A 22750-nucleotide genomic window follows, 5' to 3' on the forward strand; every position below is an offset into this window, starting at 1 on the left:
TTAAACAATGAGCCCCCTGGGAAGCCCCGGTATGTATTTACCAGGGCTTAAAACAAGAGATAACAAACAGAAAGTGATGTGAGGATGAGGTCAGAGCTGGGACAGGAAGCACGTGACTTCTGAGAAGGGAAATCAGTCAAAAACCAGGTAGCACTTGTTGAACCAGCAGCAGCCCAGGGAAGAACGGCTGCTGGAAGCTGGACCTCGGCCACCCTGTTTACCTATCACGGCAGCACCCGTTTGCTGATACAGGTAAGGTGATGCTCCCCGCTTCCCTCTTGGCACAGTGAAAAGGGCTTGGGATAGATTGTCAATCAACACTTGAGTTCTTCTTTCCCTCCCTGTCTGCCCATACGCCCAGGGGCTGGAGCTGCTACAAAATTTCCTGCGGCTGGTTGGCCCTTGCATGAGGAGCTCACGTCAGCCATCTCTCTGAGTCCAACAGCCTATTGCTTTGTGGTTATTTTCTCTTTTTGTCCTTTCTCTTCCTCTCCTGCTCTGTCAACCACATAACTGTCTTAGAAGCGTGAGCTGCCTTCCCACCATGGCCCACGTGGGTCCAGGTCATCTGGATTGAGCTCAGAGCTGATGCTTAGAAGACAAGTATTGTCCCCAGCTTCTTGGGGTTACACCCAAGGTTCCTGATGAATCCTATTCAATGAAATCCTATCTGGTTAGAAGGGACTTTCCTATCCTGTGGCTCATACTTCCAAGGAGCCTCTTCTTTCCAGATATGTAGGAATTTCTCTTTTCCCTTTGTATTCTTTTTATAAAATTTAATATGTGACACATAATGAACGCATCTATGTAACACGCATGTGCATTGTACATGAAGATAATATAATGAACAGCCCTGAACCCAACACTCAACCCAAGGATGAACTACCACTAAACTTTCTGTCTACCTACTGTGCTACTCACATCCTACCCAGACATAAATAACCACCCTCCCATAGTCTGTTTTTATTGTTCTCTTGATTCTTCTTTTAACTTAGTGCTTTATCACATATGCAGTCTAGTGCTTTATCACATACGCATTTATTTTCATTTTATGAAATAGTTATATAACATATACTGTGTGCCAGCTACTGTTTTGAATACTTTTAAATATTGTCATTTAATTAGTTTAATCCACACACCATCCCATAAGGAATGTGCTGTGGTTAATCCTGTTTTACAGAGGAGAAAACTGAGGCACACAGAGATTAAAACGACTTGCTCAGGGTCACACATATAGTAAGAATGGGACAGGTCTTCTGGTTCTTAGTGCAAGAATTTCTCCAGGGCATATAACTAAGGGTGGAATTGTGGGTTATAGGTTATAACACTATTCAGCATTAGAAGATAATGCCTCATTATTTCTCAGAGAACCAAAATACACTCTCACCAGCAACATACGAGTTACTAGTGACCCACAGCCTCTCCAACAGTTGGTCTTGTCGACTTTCTTAACTTCTGCCAATCTAGCAGATATAAAGTGGTTCCTCACTGTGATTCTAATTTCCCTTGCTCTTACTGAGTAAAAGCATCTTTTCATTAGCTGAGAGGTTTTGTTTTCTTTGAAATGTTCATCATGTCTTTCATATACTCAAAATTACCAGCTGTTTATTCTAGCAGGGGTGATCTTGAGGTCTTGCTTAGGAAATCCTTCCTTGCCCCAAGGACGTAAAAATACTCTCCTATATTTTCTTATGTATTTCCCCGGGGGCTCAGCAGGTGAAGAATTTGCCTGCAGCACAGGAGCCACTGCAGAAGCTGAGGGTTTGACCCCCGGGTCAGGAAGGTCTCGTGAATTAGGAAATGGCAACGCACTCCAGTATTCTTGCCTGGGAATTCCCACGGACAGTGGAACCTGGCAGTCTACAGTCCACTGGCTCACAGAGTTGGACACGACTGAGTGACTAAGAATATGTTTTCTTATAAAAGTTTTTAAAGTGTTCTTTTACATGTAAATCTTTAAATTAGATAAAATTGATTTCTTCATTCCATGTGAGGAATGAAGGGATACATCCCTCCCAATGAAGGGAGCAATATAGGGATACATTTCCCATCTTTTTTCTCCATATAGTTAACCAGTTGATTAAGCATCATTCATTTATATATCCTTCTTCCACCTAGTGATCTACAGTGCCATTTTTGTCAGGTGTGTGAGTTTCACGCGAGACTATTTCTGGGCACTTTACTGTTCCATTGGTTAATTTGTCTACATCTACACTAAAATTATATATTATAGTAAGTCTTAATATCTAGTAGAGCAAATCCCCTCACTTTATTCTTCTGCCGCGGTTTCTTGGTCCATTTGTTCTTTACATAATAAGGTTTAGAATCATCTTTTGTTTTTCATGAAATCCCTTCTTGGGATCTATTGGAATTGCATTAAATCTATAGGAAGAGAATTGTCCTCATATAATATTGAATCCCTTAGTCATGAACATGGGCTGGTCTACATTTATTTAAATTGTGTTTAATGTCTTTCAATAGTGTTTTATTAAAAAAAAAATAGTGGTTTATAACTTTCTCACTGTAGATCTTATATTCTGCTATCTTTTTGTTTCTGTATATGTATTACTTCTATTTTTTTGCTACTATACATAATGTGCTTTTTAAACTACTGTTTTTTCCTGGATGCTCTGTGCAGCATGCAGAACTTCCCCGACCAGGAATCAAACCTGTGGCCCCTGCAGTGTAAGTGCAGAGTCTTAACCACTCAACCACCAGGGAAGTCCTAAATTACATTTTTTATGTTACTGTTCTATACAAAAGCAATTTCTTTTTGGATATTGATCTTACAGCTAGCTGTCTTGCTAAAATCTCTGATTATTGTGAATCATTTGTCTGATCATTCATTTGAATGTTCTATCTAGGCAACCATATCATATGAAAATACTGATGATTTTGCTCTTTTCCCATCCCTAGGCCTTTAATTTCTTTTTCTTGTCTTACTATACTCTCAAGGACCTCTGGCAAAATGTTAACATAGAAGCAAAGATAGTGGGCATCCTTGTTTGGTTCCAGATTTTAAAGGAAATGTTCCTAAGATTTACTCATTAGAAAAATAATACAGATGTTAAAAAAATAATAGTACATGTGCAAACTTTTTCTAAGTTTCCTTTATCATTTTAAGGATATTTCCTTCTAGTCTGCTAAGAGCTTTTATCATGAAAGAATATTGAATGTCATCATTTTTTTTTTCTAGATCTGTTAAGATGATCATGTGTTTTGTTCTTCTTAAGTCTGTAACATAAGTTTTTAGCCTGGGCTCCTTCAAGTAGAGCCTGCATCAAGGACTTCAGTTCAGGTAGATTATTTCAGGTAGATTCCTGAATTATTGAGGCCAGGAAGTAGGGAGTGAAGGAACAAGAAGACTGGAACAGGGGAGAGAAAGCCAATAGAAGATGCATAACTGATGTTGCAGGTGTCAGCAAAGGGAGGTCAAGCCTTTCAGAATCTCTGATAAGTCTACAGGATGCTGGCTAGAATTGCCTCCCCAAAAGAAAGAGGCTGGAGCATATTTCTACTAGTTCTTGGCCTATAGTTGGTTGAGGGTTTCATGTTAGGAAACTTGAAACTCCTAGGCTTCTGGGAAACACTAGCAGATAGCTAAGTGACTCAAAAACATTGAAGAAGACCCTGAGGCGAAAAAGCAAAAAAGAAACATGGTATAAACTTAAGGTGGGGTCATGGAGCATAAGATGAGTCTCAGGTTGCAGGAAATTATCTGCTGTAAATGCAGCTAACCTCAGAGGAGGGCAAAGTAATGTGACGTAAAGCACCAAAGTTTACTATTCCCAACAATAATAAATGACATTTGCAGCTTTCTATTCTATCGTGTGACCATCTATTCATAGTTGGATACGATATCTAATATTTTTAATACATGGCTAGATTTGGTTGTTTGTATTTTTATTTTGCATTTGTATTCATGAGTGACGTTGGCTTCTAATTTTTCTATTTCATCCTATTCTTGTCTCATTTTGGTATTAAGGTTACACTGGCCTCATAGGAAGAGGGTGTGTTCCTGCTATTTTCATCCTCAGAAAGAGTTTTTGTAAGATTAGATTTATCCCTACTTAAACTTCTGTAACGCTGTCTAGACTTGATATTTTCTTTGTGGGAAGATTTCAAATTATGGATGTAATTTCTTTAATAGTTGTAGAACTATTCAGGCTTTTTATTTCTTCTTCAATCAAAGTTAGGTAAGTTCTACTTTTTGCGTGTCCGCAAAGAGTCGGATATAACTGAGCGACTGAACTGAACTGACTTTTTCTAAGACTTGGTCTACTTGGTTTCATATTCCTTGGCATAAATGATTTATAAGTTTTTTAATTTTTGTAAGTTTTTAATTTTTAAGCTTGTTGAAGATTTACAATGTTGTATTAATTAATTTTCAATTATGGTAAAATACACATAACACAAAATACACCACTTAACTGTTTTTAAATGTACATTTGGTTGTGTTACATTCACATTTTTTTCCAATGGATCTCGAAACTTTTTTATCTTACAAAACTGAAAGTCTATACCCATTAAACAAATAACTCACCGTTTCCCCCTGCACCCAGGCCCTGGCAACCACTGTTCTGCTTTCTGTTTCTATGAATCTGTAGTCTTCTTCTTTTGTGAATTGCAAGATACATTACTTTAAATTTTTAGGTTGGCTTATAATATACAGTATTATGTAACCTTCAGGTGTTCTACACAGTGGTTTGGCGTTTGCATACATTGTGAAATTATCACCACAGTAAGTCTAGTATCCACCTGTTTCCCTACAAAGTTATTACAATATTACTGACCACACTCCTAATGCTGTGTTACATCCCTGTGATTCACTTTGTAATTGGTGCTTTGTACCTCTTAATCCCATTCATCTGTTTTGGATCCTACTCGGCCCCTTCGCCTCCAGCAACCACCCATTTGTGGTCTATATGTAGGAGCCTGTTTTTGATTTTGTTTTTCAAATTCTGCGTATATGTGAGAGCATATGGTATTTGTCTTTCTCTGTCTGAGTCATTGCACTTGGCATAATACCCTCTAGGTTCGTCTGTGTTGTCGAAAATGGCAAGATTTCATTCTTTATGGCTGAATAATAGTCTGTTGTGTAGTTATACCAACCACATCTTTATTCATGCATCTATGGATGAACATGCAGGTGGCTTTCACATGTTGGCTATTGGAAATGATGCCACAGAGGACATTGGTGAACATATATGTCATCAAATTAGTGCTTTTGTTTTCTTCAGGAGAATACCCAGAAGTGAAATTGCTGGATCATATGGCAGTTCTATTTTTAATTTTTGAGGCTCCTCTGTACTTTTCTCCACAGCATTCTCACCAATTTACAATCCCACCGGAGGACACGAGGGCTCCCTTTTCTCCACACTCTTGCCAATGTTTTCATTTGTTGTCTTGATGATAACCATTCTGATAGTGGTGGGGTGATATATCATTGTTGTTTTGATGTGACTTTCCCTGATGATTAATGATGTTGAGCATCTTTTCACATTTGTTTCATTATTCAATATAAAGAGCTGTTGTATTAAAATTTCTTGCTGTGATGATGGTTTTATCTCTTTGTTGTTCCTTCACGCTAAGTGCTTACAAGTTTACAACAATTATAATTTCTGTATGAATTGACCATTTAATCTAGGTACTCGTTGTGTCCCTAATAAATATTTTTTGTCTTAAAATTCCTTTTTCTTTTATATGAATGAACCTTTCCCGGATTTTCTTTTGGTTACCTTTTGCCTGGTATGTCTTTTTTCATTCTTCGACTGTCAACTGTTCCACCCTGTTACTCACTCGATGTGACTCATAAACAATGTAGAACTGAGTTACGTGTTTAAACATTTTTAAAGTGTAATCCGAGGAACTTCTCTGGTGGTCCAGTGGCTAAGACTTCCAGCTCCCAATGCATCTGGGGTCTGGGTTCCACCCCTGGTCAGGGAACTAGATCCCACATGCCAGAACTAAGACTGGGTGCAGCCAAGTAAATACATATATATCTTTTAAATGTAATCTGACATGAGAATTTAGAAAGGGCTGAGACCATGACTTCCTCTAAGGCTGCTAAAAACTGAGTTTAAAAACCTGCATTTTCTTCATTTTTGGCCATGCTACACGCATATGGAATGCCCATATGGAATGTTGGTTCCCCAGACCAGGGATCAAATACTTGGAAGCAGAGTCTTAATGACTGGACCGCCAGGGAAGTCATGAAAGCCTGCATTTTCAACAGCAATCCACAGCTGACAAGCATCCTAACCCAGAAGGCTGCCTTCCAAGGTGGTGTGTTTGAGCTATTTTTCTGTTGCTGTCCAGGCTGTAAGTCGTGTCGACTCTTTTCAACCCCATGGACTATAACACACCAGGCTCCTCTGTCCTCCACTATCTCCATTTTTTTTTTTTTTTAGTAGACTTCTTTTTAGAAGAGCAGTTTTAGGCTTACAGCAAAACTTAGGGGAAGTGGAGACTTCCCACATACCTCCTGTCCCCACACATGTACAGCCTCTCCTGTTATCAACATCCCCCACCAGAGTGGTCCGTTTCTTATGATTGAGGAACATGCATTGACATGTCATTATCACCCAAAGACCATCGTTGACGTTACGGTTCAGTCTTGGTGTGTACATTCTCTGGGTTTGGACAAGTGTGTACCGACACCTGTGCACCACTGTAGTGGGAAACAGTAGATCCTCTGTCCTAAAATCCTCTCTGCTCTTTCAGTCCATTTCTCCCTCCCTTTAATCCCTGGCAGCCACCAATTCTCCAACAGCCACTCCTCATTCCTAAGTTCTCACCTCAGTCCCATCACCTAATATCTTTGTGATTTAGGCAAGTTATTAATTCACCTGAGCCCTGAAATTCCTCAGATGCACAGTCAAAATTGGAAGATTTGCTGTGATAATGAGACAATGTATTAAAACCGTAACTTAGTCCCTAACACAGAATAGGCATCAGTGAAATGCTGGTTTCCTTCTCCTTCCTCCTTGTCTTAGTAACGTGAAGTCACATTCAGCTTAGAGACAGGAAAGTGCCTGGGGGCCGTGTGCATCACCAGAAATCTTAGGGGAGGGGCAGAGGAAGGAGGAGAATGTCGAGCTATTGCCTCCCAAACCCTCTTTCCAGCTTGGAAAGTCCCTCCCCTGCTGACACCAATAAAGTGTCCTGTGGGATTCAGGGCTCCCCAGATTTGGGGCTTGTAGCGGTCACTGTCCTGAGTGCACACACATCACACACACATGAGCCTCAGGTGCCTGCCCCACCCCACATAGGATCGTGCCAGGAGGACTAGGTATGTCCTGCTTATCAGCTGACTCCTGGCTTCCTCTGCCCAACTTCTTGCAGACCTGTTGCCCTCGGAGCTGGCCTTCCATGTGGCCTCCCCAAGACCACTCAGATAATGAGAGGAAATACGGTCATCAGCTTAGGAAGGCTGGGGGTTCCGGACTGCAGCTGCAAGTCCTCCCCCCCACCCCCCGCCTCCCTGACTGGAGCCCTTCACCTCTCTGCAGTCAGTCCTCAATGTTCCCTGTGAGCCTGCGGATGCCACTCGAGATGGCCCCTTATGGTGTCTGGGGAATGCTCGCAGCCTTTCTCTCCCTGCTCTGCTGCCGAGGTGAGCCTGGGGGTCCAGACTGGGTGCGTGCCAGCCAGAGGTTAGGGTGCCTGTTCCCCTGATGTCGTGTGGAGAAGGGGGTCCTTGTCCCGAAGTCGTTGAGGCTTTGAGCACAGCGGCTGCCCACCATGGGTGTGGGATGCTATGCAAGCCTGGTTTCCCCATGAACCCATGACCCCGGGGCAGCAGATGGGGGACCCGGCCTTCACACTTTGGGTTGAACAGGCCCCATAACTTCAGGATAGTGGATAGGGCAGGTCATGGAGACTGATGGGGAGATGAAGGGAGGCTGGGGCTCAAGAGTAAGTGAGGGCTCGTTCCAGCTGGTCTTCAGAGGTGGCCCAGTGGACAGCAGAGGTCAGTGGAGGGCATCATCTTCTCCTGACCATCAAAGCAAAAACGAAGACCCTTCTGGGGAGTTCAGGGGACGGTGAAGGAGAATGCATCCAGGTGTGAGCACTCTGTTTTGGAAAACCTGTCAGGTGCCTTCATGACAACCATTCAGGAAAGGGATTACTAGCCCATTTGACAGATGAGGAAACTGAGGCTCAGAAAAGGAAAGCACTTTGCCCAAGGCCACAGAGCTGGCACACTCGGGATTCAAAGGCAGCTCTCTCTCTCCTGACAGAACCTTTCTCTTTCCCCAGCTGAGGGCTAGGTGAGAGTGGGTGGGTGTTGCTGGTGGGAACACAGGACACATACAGGCCCAGCTGGCCAATTTCAGTTCAGATTCCTCACCTTCCTCACTGGGCTCCAGCCATCCTAGTGTCTTCTCCGCCAGGGTCTTGGTGCTGGTGGTTTTCTGCTCTCTTCAGATACCTGGCAGCCAAGCCCCCCCACCCCCATCTCCTTCCTCCTTTCCTCAAATGTCAGTGTTTCCATGAAACCTGTCCAGAGCACAGTATTACGTGGCAGCCCCACCCCACTCCCTATTTCCTTTCCCAGGCACTTTCCACCAACTGACAGGCTGCCTAGTTCCCAAGTTTGTTACTCTGTGTCCCTCGAGGTAGTGCAAGCTCCACTAGGGCAAGCTTTGAACTTCTTCCATCTCTGATGCTCCCCAGAGTCTAGAACAGAGCCTGCCATGCAGTCGGTGTTCTACAAGGATTTGCAGAAGAGAGGGAAGGAGTGAGGGAGGAGCCGAACTCATGGACACGGGGCCTGAGAAGACATGATCCACCTCCATTTCAGGGAGGCTTTAGCAGAGGAGAGGTCATTTGGGCTGGGGGGCGAGTTTGAATATAATCTCCATGGGGATAGGAGAGGTGCATGAGGAAGACTCACCTGGAGGGGACCACCTGGGCGAGCAGTCAGGGGCAGGGATACAACTAGGGCGCATCCCCCTTGGTCTAGACCAGAGGCAGTAATGTCTGAACAAGGAGAGAGGAGCAGAGGGCACCCCTTGATCAGACTGCCCATCATGGGCAGCCCCATCGGGCAGGGCAGCGGGGGTGTCTGCTGCCCAATGTTTTCTGTCCTTCCAGGGTCTGGTGAGAAGGCGTTCGAGGGGCCAGAGCAACTGATGGTGGGGTCTGGAGAGTTTCAGTTCATTAACTGTACTGCCAGTTGTACGGATCCCAAGAGAATTGTTCTGGAGACGGCCCTAAACAAGACTCTCCTGGAGAGCCAGGCTCAGTGGAAGCTGTTCAAGGTCTACAACGTCTCCAAGGATGAGGAGCTCCTGTGCAGTTCCACCTGCGGTGGCAAGCAGGAGACGAAAGTTTTCCACATCACCGTGTTCTGTGAGTGTCGCCCACGGGGCCCTGCTCGCTGAGGCCGGAGCCTGTGTCTGCAAACCCACCCAGAGCTGCTCTGTAATTGCTCCTGGGCGCTCTCCTATGGCCCCACCTCCCTGGGCTCCTGGATCCAGGCCACAGGATCAGAAGCTGCTCACACCCTCCCCTGGACTCCTTGAACCCTGCCAGCAACCAGGATTTTGAGATTTGCTCAGAAGCAAACAATCCAAGCAAGGTTTAGACAGATCTAAAAGTCATTTCCCACAGTCTCCTCCCAGCTGGGGAGCACCCCATCACCAGAATACCCCGCATCCTGTGACAAGCAGCAGGGACCCCATCAGGAGGGCTGGCACACTCTCCACTAACCCATTCACCTCCTGGAGAGAAGGTCCTGGTCCTATCTCCCCCTGAGGGCCCTTTGCAAATGTGTGACCATCACACACACACACACACACCTGCCCACAGGCCACAGAGACCATGGAGAGACTGTGGTTCTCTCGGAAGCTCGGCACCCAGGGTATCGCTCAGGACTGTCATCAGTGATCAAATGAGTAGAAACATGTCCTAAATCTACCATATTATCCTGGGGTAATGGGGGCTAGGTATTCTAGTTCAAAAATGATCCCAGAGAGATGTCTTGGTGGTCCAGTGGCTAAGACTCAGCACTCCCAATGCAGGGGACCCAGGTTTGATCCCTGGTCAGGGAACTAGATCCCACATACCCCAAATAAGACCTGGAACAACCAAAGAAATAAATCTTTTTTTTTTTTTAAAGGGAACTCAGGGAACCATGGAGTTTAATAGCTAAGGGATAGAGATAGTTTTAAACCTGATCCTGAAATCCAAGGCAGGTCTGACTCTTGCCCCCACCTCTGAAGAATCTCACGATTCATGGCCCCATTCCAGTGAGTACTCTCTTCTAAGTCTCTCTCAACAAAACTATCCAATTGTTTAATTTTTGAAATTTCTATTGAATTTATGGAGAGGAGAGAGACACAGTCCAAGCTTTTATCTTTCTAGTTGACTGAACAGATTCTGAACCTTTTCTTTTTAGACACCAGGGCACCTCCTTTCTTGTCCATTCCAGAAGTCATCATGTCCCTAAAACTACCACCCAGTACATCCTTCACCCTGAACTGCTTCCTCCTTCCTTAGCTCAGCCCAGCGTAAATCCTGAGAACACAGTGGTCACAGGGGATGGTCTGGGCTGGGTGGGGCCTGCCGGAGATGCACAACCATCCTGACCAGACCTCCCTTCCGCTTTCCTGCAGACCCTCCAAAGCAAGTGCTGCTGACGCTGTCGCCCACCTCAGTGGCCGTAGGGACGCTGTTCACCATCGAGTGCAGGGTCCCCGCTGTGGCCCCCCTCAAAGGTCTCACTGTCACCCTGCTCCGTGGTACTGACATCTTGTGCAATCAGACCTTTGTGGGGACAGCACTTTCCCCCCAAGATGCCGTGGTCACCCACAACACCACAGCTCACAGGGAAGACGGCCTCTATAACTTCTCATGCGAGGCCCTGATGGATCTGCGCTCTCGCGGCGGTGGCCTCGTCCACAGGGTCTCAGATCCCCAGAGGCTTGAAGTCAAAGGTGAGGGGGAGCCCACAGATCAGGAGTGGGCGCATTCACTTTCAGCCCCTCAGGGGAAGAAAACACCTTTGCCCTACTCTCTGCCCGCTCAGGGGAGGCACTCGGGGAAACGACACTTGATCCCTGGGGTTCCCTGGAGCTCTTGGCGAGTTCCTAGCTTGGACCCTGACTAGTTGCTTGGTAATGAGTGAGCTGGATGACCTTAACCATGTCAAGCTCTTCTCTGGCCTTGACCGCTCTCTGCAATGATAAATTTGACCTGACTGATCCCTAAGGTCCCCTGGAGCCCTGCTCTTCTGTGACCCTAGGTGGCCAAGATTCTCTTTGTCGTCAGAGAGTTTGGCTGAAGCTCCCTCATCTCTGCCCATGGAAGGGGCTTGACCTGGACCACGCCACGGTCCAGACCATGAGGTTTCGCAGCGCATGGCATGGGGACCACCTGAGTCCATCTGCCCTCATGGTCTCACAGAGGCCGGCTGGTGGCCTGGACCTGGGTCCTCCTTCCCTCTAGTGATAACACCTTTTGCCACTCATCTCTGCAATGCAGAGTGACAGCAGGATGACCAGGGGTGCATGGGTGGGTGACGGGTAGACGGCTGCCCCTCTTGAGCCTGGCGCCTGGGACCAGAGGACTTCTGTGACCTCTACCCGTTCTCTCCCCAGAGCCCGAGCCCAACAACCAGATGGTGATCATCGCGGTCGTCATAGTGCTGCTGCTCCTGTTTGTGACATTTGTCCTCCTGTGCTTTGCCTTCGGCCAGAAGTGGTTCCGGGGGCGGACAGGTCATTACCGTGTGCACGCCACTTGGAGGAGGCTGATAGGGAGCCACCGGGCAGCGCCGGTATGAGCGGCGTGGCCACTGGCACGGCGGCCACTGGAACTCACTGTGGCTCCTTAGGGTGCGGTCCAGGCCTGGCTGGGGGACCAAGGCAAACAGCCTGAATACAAACACCTGGACTTAACCCTGTGCCTTCGTGTCTCCTGCTGGGAATGGCCAGGAAGGGGAGCCACCAGGCCTGGCTGGACTTCTGTCTCCAAATGTCTCCTCCGCCTCCTCCGCCCTCTCCTTCGGAGGCCTTCCGCAGCCCCAGCAAACCCAGGCCCTGGCGTGCCCCCAGGCCGACCCGCCTGGGCACCAGGCACCCAGCCTCATGGGACCCTGAGTGACTCCTTCGTCCTGACGGAGGGTGGGGAGACCCGCCTGGCCCAGAGGGGCAGAGAGACACTCTGTTCCCACGTGGCCCTCCAGGACATGGCTCTGACTTCTCTCTTCTGCCAACAGAGCCAGCATCCAGGGGTGAGTGTGGGGGCCCAATGGCTTGGCTCCAGGAACCTCCCTGCCAGGCCTCCCCCACCACTCTGGGCCTTTGGAGAGCCATGGAAACCAAGCAGTCCTCGCCTCTTACCTCCAGTTTTGTTATTGGGCTAAATGGAGACCCCGCAGTCCTGGTCATCCAGAGAGAGGGTAAGGGGAGGAGGTCAAGGGAGGGCTCCGTCTCCCAGGCCTCTGCCAGCCGGGGCAGCAATCAACTGGACATGGTTGGCCTTTCATGTGGCTTCTGGGGCCTGGACGGGGCTCTAAGGGGCTCTCACCCGGATCAGAGATCAGGTTGGTTCAAAGTCTCCATGTGGTGGAGACGGGACTCATCTACCCCAGGGAGATGGAACTCATCCACCCCGGGGAGATGGCCTGGTTGGGGATGGGAAGGTAAGAAGGGTTGCCAGGTGTAGAAAGGGGTTATTAGGCATGAGAGGGACATGGAGGCTCCAGGGTGGCTGTTTCCAACTCTTCAGTGAAGCTGGCCTGGGCCCCAGGGCTGCTGTCTGTCCTCATTATAGGCTCTCCGCATCGTAGTAGTCTGGGGGGAGAAGCAGCCTCACGATGACTGCCCCCTGCCTCAGTGGACCCCAAGGAAGAGTTAAGGGGACAGACCCACTGTCTGTAGTGACATGCCCCCACCTCAGGGCACGTGGCCCTCCCAGCCTTCGGATCCACCCCTTGGCTTGGGCCCTGCTGACCACCCACCTGGTCCCTACCTGAAGCTGGAGGTACATCTGCACCCACAGTTCCCGTGGCACTGGGGGGTGGGGGTGGGGGCACCGCTCTCCTGAGACGGGAAAGGGAAAAGAAACCCCCCATCAGAGTTCTCAGAGTGGCCTCTGCAATTTGACCCCCAAGCCTTCCCACCCCACCCACAGACCCTGTCCAGCTCTTCCAGCCCCAGAACAAAGCCTTGGCAGAACCCAGACCTCCAGCCTCACTTACACCCTCCTTTTTCTAGGCGCAGGGGGGTGGTGCTGAATCACAGCTGAATTCTGCACGTGGGGCTGGTGTAGGGGAGGGGAAAGAAGAGGGCCTGGCCAGGGAAGCAGGGGGCCCAGGGCAGGCATCGGGCAGGGCAGATAGTGGTGGTGGAAAACCAGAGGCACCTCCTCCTGAGCTGCAGTCTCCTCTGCCTGTTGAACCTCCAGGGAGACCTGGGGATTGTGCAAGACGGGAGGGGAGAGGATACAGCGTCAGATTCTCCCTGCCCCTGGTCCTCCATTCCTCTGAATTATTTCTTCAGATGCACAGCTCAAAACGGCTCCTGTCTTTTGAGCATTTAAAACAAGCAAGCAAAGCACTTTGGAGACATTTATTCCTTATTCTGCAGGTGGGAAAACTGAGGCTCACAGGTTAAGCAGCTTTTTTAAGGTTACCCAGTTCCTAAGTGGCCAAGCAGGGACTGGAGGGATCCAAATATGGCTCCAGAGCTGGGCCCACGAGTCCCGCTGGCCTCACCCTGTTACCGATTCAGGGTCATTGGACACTTTAATGGAGAAGGGATAGGCTACCCACTCCAGTATTCTTGGGCTTCCCTGGTGGCTCAGCCGGTAAAGAATCCGCCTGCAATGCAGGAGACTTGGGTTTGATCCCTGGGTTGGGAAGATCCCCTGGAGAAGGGAATGGCTACCCACTCCAGTATTCTGGCCTGGAGAATTCCATGGAGTATATAGTCCATGGGGTCACAAAGAGTCCGATACGGCTCTTTAATCAATAGATTTTAATAAGAAACCAACCAAGGAATTCAGGCTGAGAATTCACTGGGACTCAAGCCGCACCAGGGAGTGAGAATGCGAGTCGCTGGGTGCCCAAGCTCCCTCCCCAAGAAGAGTGGGTTGGTTCCTTAAATGGGGAGAGAGTGAGGGCTGATGGACGGGTTGGGCTGGAGGGGTGGCTTAGGTGGCCCGCCCACTTTCTTGGCGGTGCAGGGATCATACACAGTACCCTTCTTTTGCTCCCTGAAGCTCAGAAACGGCAGTTGATTTGTGACCTTTTTGTAGCTTATTGTTCATAAGTGCCCCTGCTGCGCATGCGTGCAGTTATTTTTAGTTCCTTTGTTTTCCACTAATGGTTAGCCCAGGTGCAAGCACTTCTGTAAAGAGTTCCGGGTCCCAGCCCATCTCAAGCCCCAGTCCCTGACCCACTTATGCCCCTGTTGAGGTGGGGTGCTCATCCCCAGGGCCATCCCCACCTCCAGGGCCGGCAGGGGAGGGATGAAGGGGTGGGATGGCAGCAGCCCCTCAGGGTGTCCCTCTGCCTACGACCAGCCCCTCCTTGAACCCCCTCTCTGCTACCTCCAAGCTGACTGGCATCCTCTCTCCACCCAGCTGTCACTCCTCCAGACCTCTCAGGGTGCCTATCATCTGCTAAATAAGGTCCTCCTTAGAGCTCCTCCCATGTACCCCCACCCAACACACACACACACACACACACACACACACACACACACGTGCGCGCGCACGCACACAAGGTTTCCTCCATTCTGTCTCTGACTTTGTCGCTGTTCACCTAGATGGTGGACTGTACACCTCTCACTTCCTTCAAGCATCAGAATCCTACCTGGCTTTTTTTTTTTTTTCTTATCTTTTCTTTTTGGCCACACAAAGAGGCTTCTGGGATCTTAGTTTCCTGACCTGGGATTGAACCCTGGGCTCTCCAGCAGTGGAAGCTCATAGTCCTAACATTGGACCACCAGGGAATTCCTCTACCTGGCTTTTAAGGGCTGGTTCTAAGGCCATGCGCTCTTCCGAGGAGCCCCAACCAGGTGGCCCTCACAATTTGTACCAGTCCCAGCCAAAGTTGCCTTGTATTCATAGTTATTCATTTACTCAGTCACTTGTTCAACAAAAGCAATTGAGTCCCTAGTAATTTATCAGGTACCCTATAGTCCCAGGGAACAGTGGAGCCTCTCTGTCCCTGGGAGTCCAGTGGGGGATGCACTGCAGGGGATCTGAACACAAGACCTGAGTGGTCTGGATTTGGGGACCCCCTACCTCTATTCCATGGAGGACGACATGGCCATCTGGCACATAATAGATGCCAAACAGAGAAGCCACATAGATGTGGGTTGACTTTTGGCTCCTCTGTTGCCTGGTTTTCTTTTTTTTTTCTCAAGATAGAGGGAACCCCAAATGTTTGCCCACCTCTGTCGCTGCAGGTGGGCAGCTCTGGTAGTCCACCCCCACCCCCAGGCAACGCACCTGTGGGTGAGTCCAGGAAAGCCCCTGGTTGAGCGCCGCTGCCACCTGGCCACTCAGAAACAGCTGGTTCATCTGAACGTTCTGTAGCATCATCAGCTCCAGCAGGTCTAGGGGACCGGAGTTCAGCAGGCCCCCGCCAGCCCTTCCCCTACCCTCGGTGGCGATGCCAGGGTCATTTCCCCAGCGTCCTGCCCCGGGAGTGGATGGGTGGATGGGGGTGGGGGGTGGGGGGTGGGGTGTGCCCAGAGAATGTGCTGGGCAGAGCAGGGTACAACATGGGGAACTCCCGGAGTCTCACCTTCCTTCACGCGGCCTGGCTGCGGGGATGGAGGTGGGATGGTCCACGGGAGGGGCTGCAGAATGGTCACCCAGGGCTGGGGGGAGGGGGTCTCAGTCAGGCAGGCGGGAAAGGGATGGGGAGCCCCTAAACCTGCAGGAGCTTCTCCCCTCTGCGCCCCCACGGCCTCCCAGTTCTCCGTCAAGTCTCTTCCTCTCCGGCTGGGGTCCCTCTCCTCACCACCCCCTACAGGGTTTCGAACCTCCAGGAACATTTCCCCAACTAGGCCCCCCACCCTCGCCTGCCTACAAGGTCTTCCAGATAAAGGCAAGCTCCGCTCCCTGACTCAGCCTTCACCATCGGGGCTGCAGTCTGTGCTGGGGGATGGCTCCAGCTCCCTCCAGTCCCTGAGGCCATGGCCAGCTGCGGGGATCAGGGTTACCTTGACGACACTGGAAGACGCCAAAGTCTCCTCCCACGCATGCGCAGGTCCCGCCTGCGCTCTGGTGTCCGGGCTTTCCCCTAAGTCCCCGCCTCCTGCTCTGCTCTCTCCAACTCTAAGGAGGAGGGGTTCCCAGGGATCCTTACCCCGCAGCTCCGGAGGCCCGACTCTCTCCCAGATGTCCACATCCAAACCCCTGCGCTGGGGCTCTCTGGACATCGCGTCTCATCCTACGCTGTATCTCACATTCTTGGGCATCCCCAGCACCAGGCCTGGAGAGCGGGGTGGGAAGGGTGGGGCTGAGGGGTGGAGGAGGGGGTCGGGGTACGTTTGTTGAATGAATAAATGAGTGACTGGGGAAGCCCACCCCACCTCGGACACTTGGTTTTCCGACTGGAGCCCAGTTGACTAGGATGATGAGTTAGGAGTAGAGAATTATACTGCAGTAGGCTTGGGGGCGAGGGGCAGGTGAGTAAGGAGGGCAGGGGGTTTGCTCCACATCTCTTGCTCCGAGGCTCAGCGGTAGAGAATCCGTCTGCAGTGCAGGAGATGGAGGAGACGCGGGTTCAATCCCTGAGTTGGGAAGATGCCCTGGAGAAGGGCATGGCAACCCTCTCCAGTATTCTTGCCTGGACAATCCCATGGACAGAGGAGCCTGGCGGGCTGCCGTCCATGGGGGTTGCAAAGAGTCAGACACGACTGAGCACAGACGCATACTCTGAATCAGAGGGCTGGCCTGCAGGCCAAGAGAGGCTTCTGGAGCAGACCATGGAAGAAAACACCGACCAAGTTCTCGGAAAAGGCTGGCCCCTGTTTGCTCCCTGGTCCCCGGTCAAGATGAGCCACTTCTCCAGAGAAGTGAGAGCGGGGAGTTTAACATCAGTGACCCGTCATTGTCCTTTATCTTTAAAAAACTACCAAAGCATGCATTCTTTCGACAGGAAGTTATCAAGGTCTTCTTTGCTTAAGAACAGGTGAAGGGAGGGATCTATTTCGGCAGCTGTGACCATCCTAAGATAGGCCCTGAGCAGCAGTTGAAGAAAATCCAGACAGGAAGCTGGGATTAGCACCCTGGAGCTGCCCGTCCCCCACCCTCCACTTCTCTTCTGTTCTCCTTCCCAGCAGTCCTGGCGTCTAGAACCAGGAAGGCCATTCGCACCTCCTCATCTGTAAACCTTCGTCCCTGTCTCTGGGAGATGGGGTACTGTGGGCAGTGTGTTAGCTGCTCCCAGGGGTCTTGTGGCTTCAACAGCCATGACCAAGCTGAGATGGGGCACTGTGGTCCCAGGCGCCCCCCCCATTCCAGGTGGAAAGAGGGAACCAAGCCTTGTGCCCAGGAGGTGCCTGCGTGTGTTGCTTCTGAGCACTCTAGGCACAGCGGTGTATCCTTGCTGGTTCCAGCATTGTTGGGAAGTGAAAAAGGAGGGCACAGTGTAACCTGTGCAAAGCCTCCTATGAATGAACCATATGAGAAAGGATCATGAAAAAGAGAGGACTCAGTCGCTGAAGGATGGAGTTTTGAAGGAAGTGGAGACCCTTAGAATGGGGCCAGTGGATGGGACAGGGCAGCCCAGGCTGGGGACACAGCCAGAGCAAAGGCATGGATGCAGGAAAAGACAGGACCTGGAAAGATCCAGTGGCTCAAACTGCCTGGCGGGGCGAGGGGAGCTGGGCGGAGGGACATTCCAGGCAGACCCAGGTCAGACTCCATGGGCAAGTTATAGAAGTGAGGCTTTGCCATATGGGTAATGGGAAATTCTTGGTGGGTTTTGCAGGAGCGAAATAAGCGGATGACGTGTCAACAGCTATGTTTTAGGAAGATTTATCTTGTTTGTCTTATCTTTGTTTACCTCAGCCAGAATTAGAAAGAATAGATGTCTGATGGGATGTGTCTTCCCAGTGGAATACTTGTTCCACCACTGACAATTTTGGTACAAAATATATCTGATGTGGAACAATGTCCAGAAGAGTCGAGCAAGGCAATCAGAAAGCAGAGTAAGATCTTATTTTTGTTTGAAAAATTATATATATGTATAAATGTGCATGTGTGTGTGGAGAGAGAGAACGAAAGAGAAGGAAAGAGGGAGAGAGAGGGGGGCAATTATAGAGAAGCTGTCAGGGTGGCCTACCCCTGCCAGGCTCCCCACTTCTCCACCCCGTCACAGTGCCTCCTGGGATCACCCTCCAAATGAACTACTTGCTCCCAAGTCCTTGTTTCAGGCTCTGCTTTGGGGAGAATTCAAACTAAGATGCCAGTTTCCCACTTTTTCCATGTCCTCTGTCCAGGCTGCTGCTAACTCTGGGGGGAAATCTCTTCTAGTAGCTCTGTGATGAATTTGTGTCCCATAATGAGAAACACCAAAGTAGACATTGAAAAACATTCGTCTGGGAATATAAAGGTCCGTGGATTAAGCTGAGGCAAAGCTGGAGGCAGGGAGGCCAGCAAGGAGGCCACCTTCCTTCCCTGTAAAGGAAGCCCAGGGTGGGCTGGAGAAGGCTGTGGAAGAGAAGCAGGAAGAGTGATCATTTTGATACCTCACATGTAAGATTGTATGTTAACCTTATGTGAAACTGCTTATATTTTGGAAGACAGGGCTGAGATTCAAACAGTCTGGTTCTGGTATCCAATTAGAGTTCATTGTCAAAGGAAACTGAAGCCCTTGCTCTTTGAATAATGGGAAAACCACGCATTTATCTGGCAGCGCTATTATCAGTGCAATAAAGGAGTTGACTTCCTAACTATTCACCCTGCCTACTATTATTTTGCCTGGGGTGTTGAACATTCCACATAGTCCCTTTCCTTTTCTTCTCAATGGGGACTCTTATTTACACCTTCAGTTTTGTGTGTGTGTGTGTTTTTTAATGTCCCAAGACAACATGTACCAAAAGTCCTCCCCATTGCCTTGGTAAATCTATTCCTGGCAATAAGCTAGACATGGAAAAAAGATTCCTACTCAAATGTGTCCATTGCAGCGTTATTTTTAAGAGCTGAAAGTTGAATGTTACCCAATATCCAATAATAGGGAAGTGGTTATGTAAATGGAGGCAATTCACTCCAAGGAAGAGTGTGCAGCCATTAAAAAGCATGGGATGGGAAAAGGTGGCTCCCTCCTCTCTTCCTCAGATGGAAGTGGAGAGACAAGGGTCCTTTTAAGAATTCAAGTGGAGGGACTTTCCCTGGTGGTCCAGTTGTTAAGAATCCACTTGCCAATGCAGGGGACGTGGGCTCAATCCCTTTTCGGGGAACTAAGATCCAATATACCGCTGAGCAACTGAGCCCGTGCACCCTAACTACAGAGGCACACAGCCAAATAATTAATTAATAATAATAAAAAGGAATTTAACTGGAAATGTCCGTGATGAGGAGGTGCCACGTAGAGAGAGATTGACCTAGTGGCAGGCTCTTTTGGGAGGGCCCAGTTCCTAAAGAGGTACAAGTTGGAAGGAATTAGAATATGACTGTTGAAGGAGAGGTGTTAAATACTGATTTGCAGAATTACAAGACTAATGGATTTGTGGACAGAAGTCTTGAAATTGTAACAGTAAAGAAATTCCATTTTTCCTCTTAGAGGCTCCAACTCTGCTATTTCTACAAGTTGTGGTTATCCTTGTGAGATGTATGTATGTGTGTGTGTGCATGTGTATGTGGTGGGTGGGTGGGGGGTGTAAGTTATCCAAAAGGCCCCTGGTGGTACTATGGGGACTTATAAACATGTAGATCAGGCTTCCTGGGTGGCGCTAGTGGTAAAGAGCCCACCTGCCAATGCAGGAGACATAAGAGACACGGGTTTGATCCCTGGATCGGGAAGATCCCCTGGAGGAGGACACAGCAACCCACTCCAGTATTCTTGCCTGGAGAATCCCCATGGACAGAGGAGCCTGGAGGACTACAGTCCACGGGGTCGCAGAGTCAGACATGACTGAAACGACTTAACATGCACACAGCACGCACACATAGATCACACCGGTGGGACTGGGATGCTGTGTGCTGGGGACACAGTTTAAAGGTTTCACCCCACCAGAACAGAGCTATGATATGGAGTCCAGAATCCTACCCTTCTGGGCTCCCTGGAATTGGGGTGCCCCCAACTATGGGGGAGCACTTGCCAAATTCCCAGGAAGTCACCCTTGACTGAATGATTCAGGGGAAAAATTGACTGCTTAGACCAAGGGGTCGGAAGTGGGACAGGATGTGCCGGGCCAATTCCTGTGGGTCAGGATGAGATTTTCTGAAAGGGGATTCTAGTGTGCAGAATTCTTTGGCTGTGGGCAGCTGAAATTCAACCTAAACCAGTTTAAATAAAAGGAACATTTTTGGGCTCTTGTGATACAGAAGGACAGTGATGGAGTTGGTTCATAGTGTAACTGACTCAGGTGTCTTCAGGTTCCTCTTTGTCCCCCTCTCTCTGCATGGTGTCCCCCCTTCCTATAAATAGAGTCTTTCACTTCTGACAGACATACCCTGGGCACCTTCAGATGCGCTTCAGTTACTCTAGACAAACTTAGAGAATCCCACAGAGAGAGAGATCTTTCTTTTGTATTGATACATATAAATCCCCAGGAAGGACTATCACTGGCTCTTGCTATTGTTCAGTCACTCAGCTGTGTCTGGCTTTTTGCAATCCCATGGACTGCAGCACTCCAGGCTTCCCTGTCCTTCACCATCTCCCAGAGCTTGCTCATCACCATTGAGTTGGTGATGCCATCCAACCATCTCGTCTTCTGTCATCTCCTTCTCCTCCTGCCCTCAACCTTTCTCAGCATCAGGGTCTTTTCCAATGAGTCAGCTCTTCACATCAGGTGGCCAAAGTACTGGAGCTTCAGCTTCAGCATCAGTCTTTCCAATGAATATTCAGGGTTGATTTCCTTTAGGATTGACTGGTTTGATCTCCTTGCAGTCTAAAGGACTATCAAGAGTCTTCTCCAACACCACAGCTCGAAAGCATCAATTCTTTGGTGCTCAGCCTTCTTTATGGTCCAACTCACACATCCCTACATGACTACTGGAAAAACCATAGCTTTGACTATACAGACCTTTGATTGAGTCACATATCCAGCTTTTGGACCAACCACTGTGGCCAAGAGGATTGGCCAGATCTAGGTGACAATGTCCATCTCGGTGGCCAGGGCAAGGTGGCTGTCCTGTAATCAGCAGCTTGGCCAGAATCACATATTTGGAGTAGGGGAGGAGCAGTTCCCCAAAGAAAGGAAGAATACTGTTATCAATAGAGAAGTATGCATTCCCCTCGGCAACACACAGCTTTTGTTTTCCCATGAGCCCCATCCCTAATCCAAATGGCACCTTGGGCAAATCAGAAAAATTAGCCCCTTCCTCGAAATATTTTGCCACCATCTGCTAGAAAACTATCATCTTAAATACACTAATCTACAATGACTATAGATGTGATTGGTTACCAGAATTGTGCAGTGCACAACCCATACAACTGAATGCATACAACCCTGCCACCTTATGTACTATAATTCCCTTCAATAACTTCAATTCCTCATTAAAGAAAGTCTGACTCCATAGAGCTTTGGGCAGTGGCAAGGCAGAGACCTAAAGGGCAGAGCCATAATTGGGAATGACAGCTGCCTCCCACCACCTCCCCTCCAGTGCCCACAGACAGGGAGCAGTGTGCTATCAAGGGAACACTGACCAGGAATTCCAGACGGTGGCCGGCAGCAAAGCAAATTGGAGCTGCATCAGGACTGGGAGTGACGAGAGGGACCCCCGAGGAGCAGTTTCAGGGAGACAATTTGAGAAGGGATGTGAGATAAAATCTCATGTTTTCTCTGAATGCCAGAAGAAGCAAAGAAGAAGTTGGACCGGCAGATGCTGGACTACATTAGCAATACAACTGTTGGTCCTTTAATGGACCGGAACCTGGTGGTCCGGAGTCGATGATGAGACAGTGAAAGAAGTAAAGAGGCTAATATTCCCTGGGTTACGCAGCTGGCTTTCGCACTCCAGGGAATCAGCCAGAAATAGAGAGATAGAGAGAGAGAAAAAAGAAAGAAAGAAAGACATGGGGACCAAAGCTCTGATGGAGCAAAGGTGTTTTAATCAACATGGTGTGGGCATATATACTGTCTTACAAGGTAGTTATTCTCAGCAAAGATAAAGATTAAAATTCCAGACTTACAAAACATAAGACGATCCCTATCAAAGAGAGAGTTGCAAACAATCACCTTTTACTGTATGGTTCATAAGAAGGAAGAGGGAACTTATCACCGTAATGAGAAATGCCTGGATTCCTCAGCCCTGGGAAAGACGTGCCACTCCTCTTGAATCCTGAATATTCAGGAATTAATAAGGGCCAGAGTGTTCCTGACAGATCCAAAACAGCACACAGGAAGCCTCTCGTTAAATGCTTCCTGACAACAGCCACATGGAAAATGGTTGTCAGGTCAGTGAGCAAAGCAGGATAAAGAACCTTGCAGCGAAAACACCAAGGTTTCCACCTTGGTCTAAAGACACGCCTCTGAGGGTGTCAATGACTCACTGGGAGGAGCTGTTCGAAGTCTGGGCAGAGCAGGAACTTCTCAGACCACAGGCAGGCCTG

General features: G+C 48.9%; 2 protein-coding genes and 1 non-coding gene across 7 annotated transcripts; 1 reads left to right on the forward strand and 2 right to left on the reverse strand.

Moving 5' to 3' along the window:
• Nucleotides 1–2: 2 nt before the first annotated feature.
• On the forward strand, nucleotides 3–18933 carry LOC122439532 (intercellular adhesion molecule 2-like). Of its 5 annotated transcripts, none has more exons than XM_043464659.1 (5): nucleotides 4–252; nucleotides 7345–7615; nucleotides 9100–9357; nucleotides 10623–10943; nucleotides 11607–18933. In XM_043464659.1, exons 2-5 carry the CDS (start codon nucleotides 7372–7374, stop codon nucleotides 11789–11791), a joined length of 1008 nt encoding a protein of 335 aa, XP_043320594.1. In that variant the 5' UTR covers nucleotides 4–252; nucleotides 7345–7371; the 3' UTR covers nucleotides 11792–18933. The 5 variants fall into 5 exon arrangements, with proteins under 5 accessions (XP_043320628.1, XP_043320594.1, XP_043320610.1 ...); XM_043464675.1 differs by having other exon boundaries at nucleotides 7512–7615; XM_043464668.1 differs by lacking the exon at nucleotides 4–252 and adding an exon at nucleotides 6176–6282.
• On the reverse strand, nucleotides 2649–2721 carry TRNAV-UAC. The gene has a single exon. It is a non-coding gene; the product is annotated as a tRNA-Val (tRNA).
• On the reverse strand, nucleotides 11943–16187 carry PRR29 (proline rich 29). The gene is made up of 6 exons (XM_043464773.1): nucleotides 16103–16187; nucleotides 15767–15842; nucleotides 15469–15575; nucleotides 13211–13422; nucleotides 12982–13052; nucleotides 11943–12803 (listed from the first exon to the last, which is right to left on the reverse strand). The coding sequence occupies exons 1-6, from the start codon at nucleotides 16160–16162 to the stop codon at nucleotides 12778–12780; spliced, it is 552 nt and encodes a 183-aa protein (XP_043320708.1). The 5' UTR covers nucleotides 16163–16187; the 3' UTR covers nucleotides 11943–12777.
• Nucleotides 18934–22750: the final 3817 nt, after the last annotated feature.

The sequence above is a fragment of the Cervus canadensis genome, chromosome 1, assembly GCF_019320065.1.
Source record: "Cervus canadensis isolate Bull #8, Minnesota chromosome 1, ASM1932006v1, whole genome shotgun sequence".
NCBI classification, from domain to species: domain Eukaryota; kingdom Metazoa; phylum Chordata; class Mammalia; order Artiodactyla; family Cervidae; genus Cervus; species Cervus canadensis.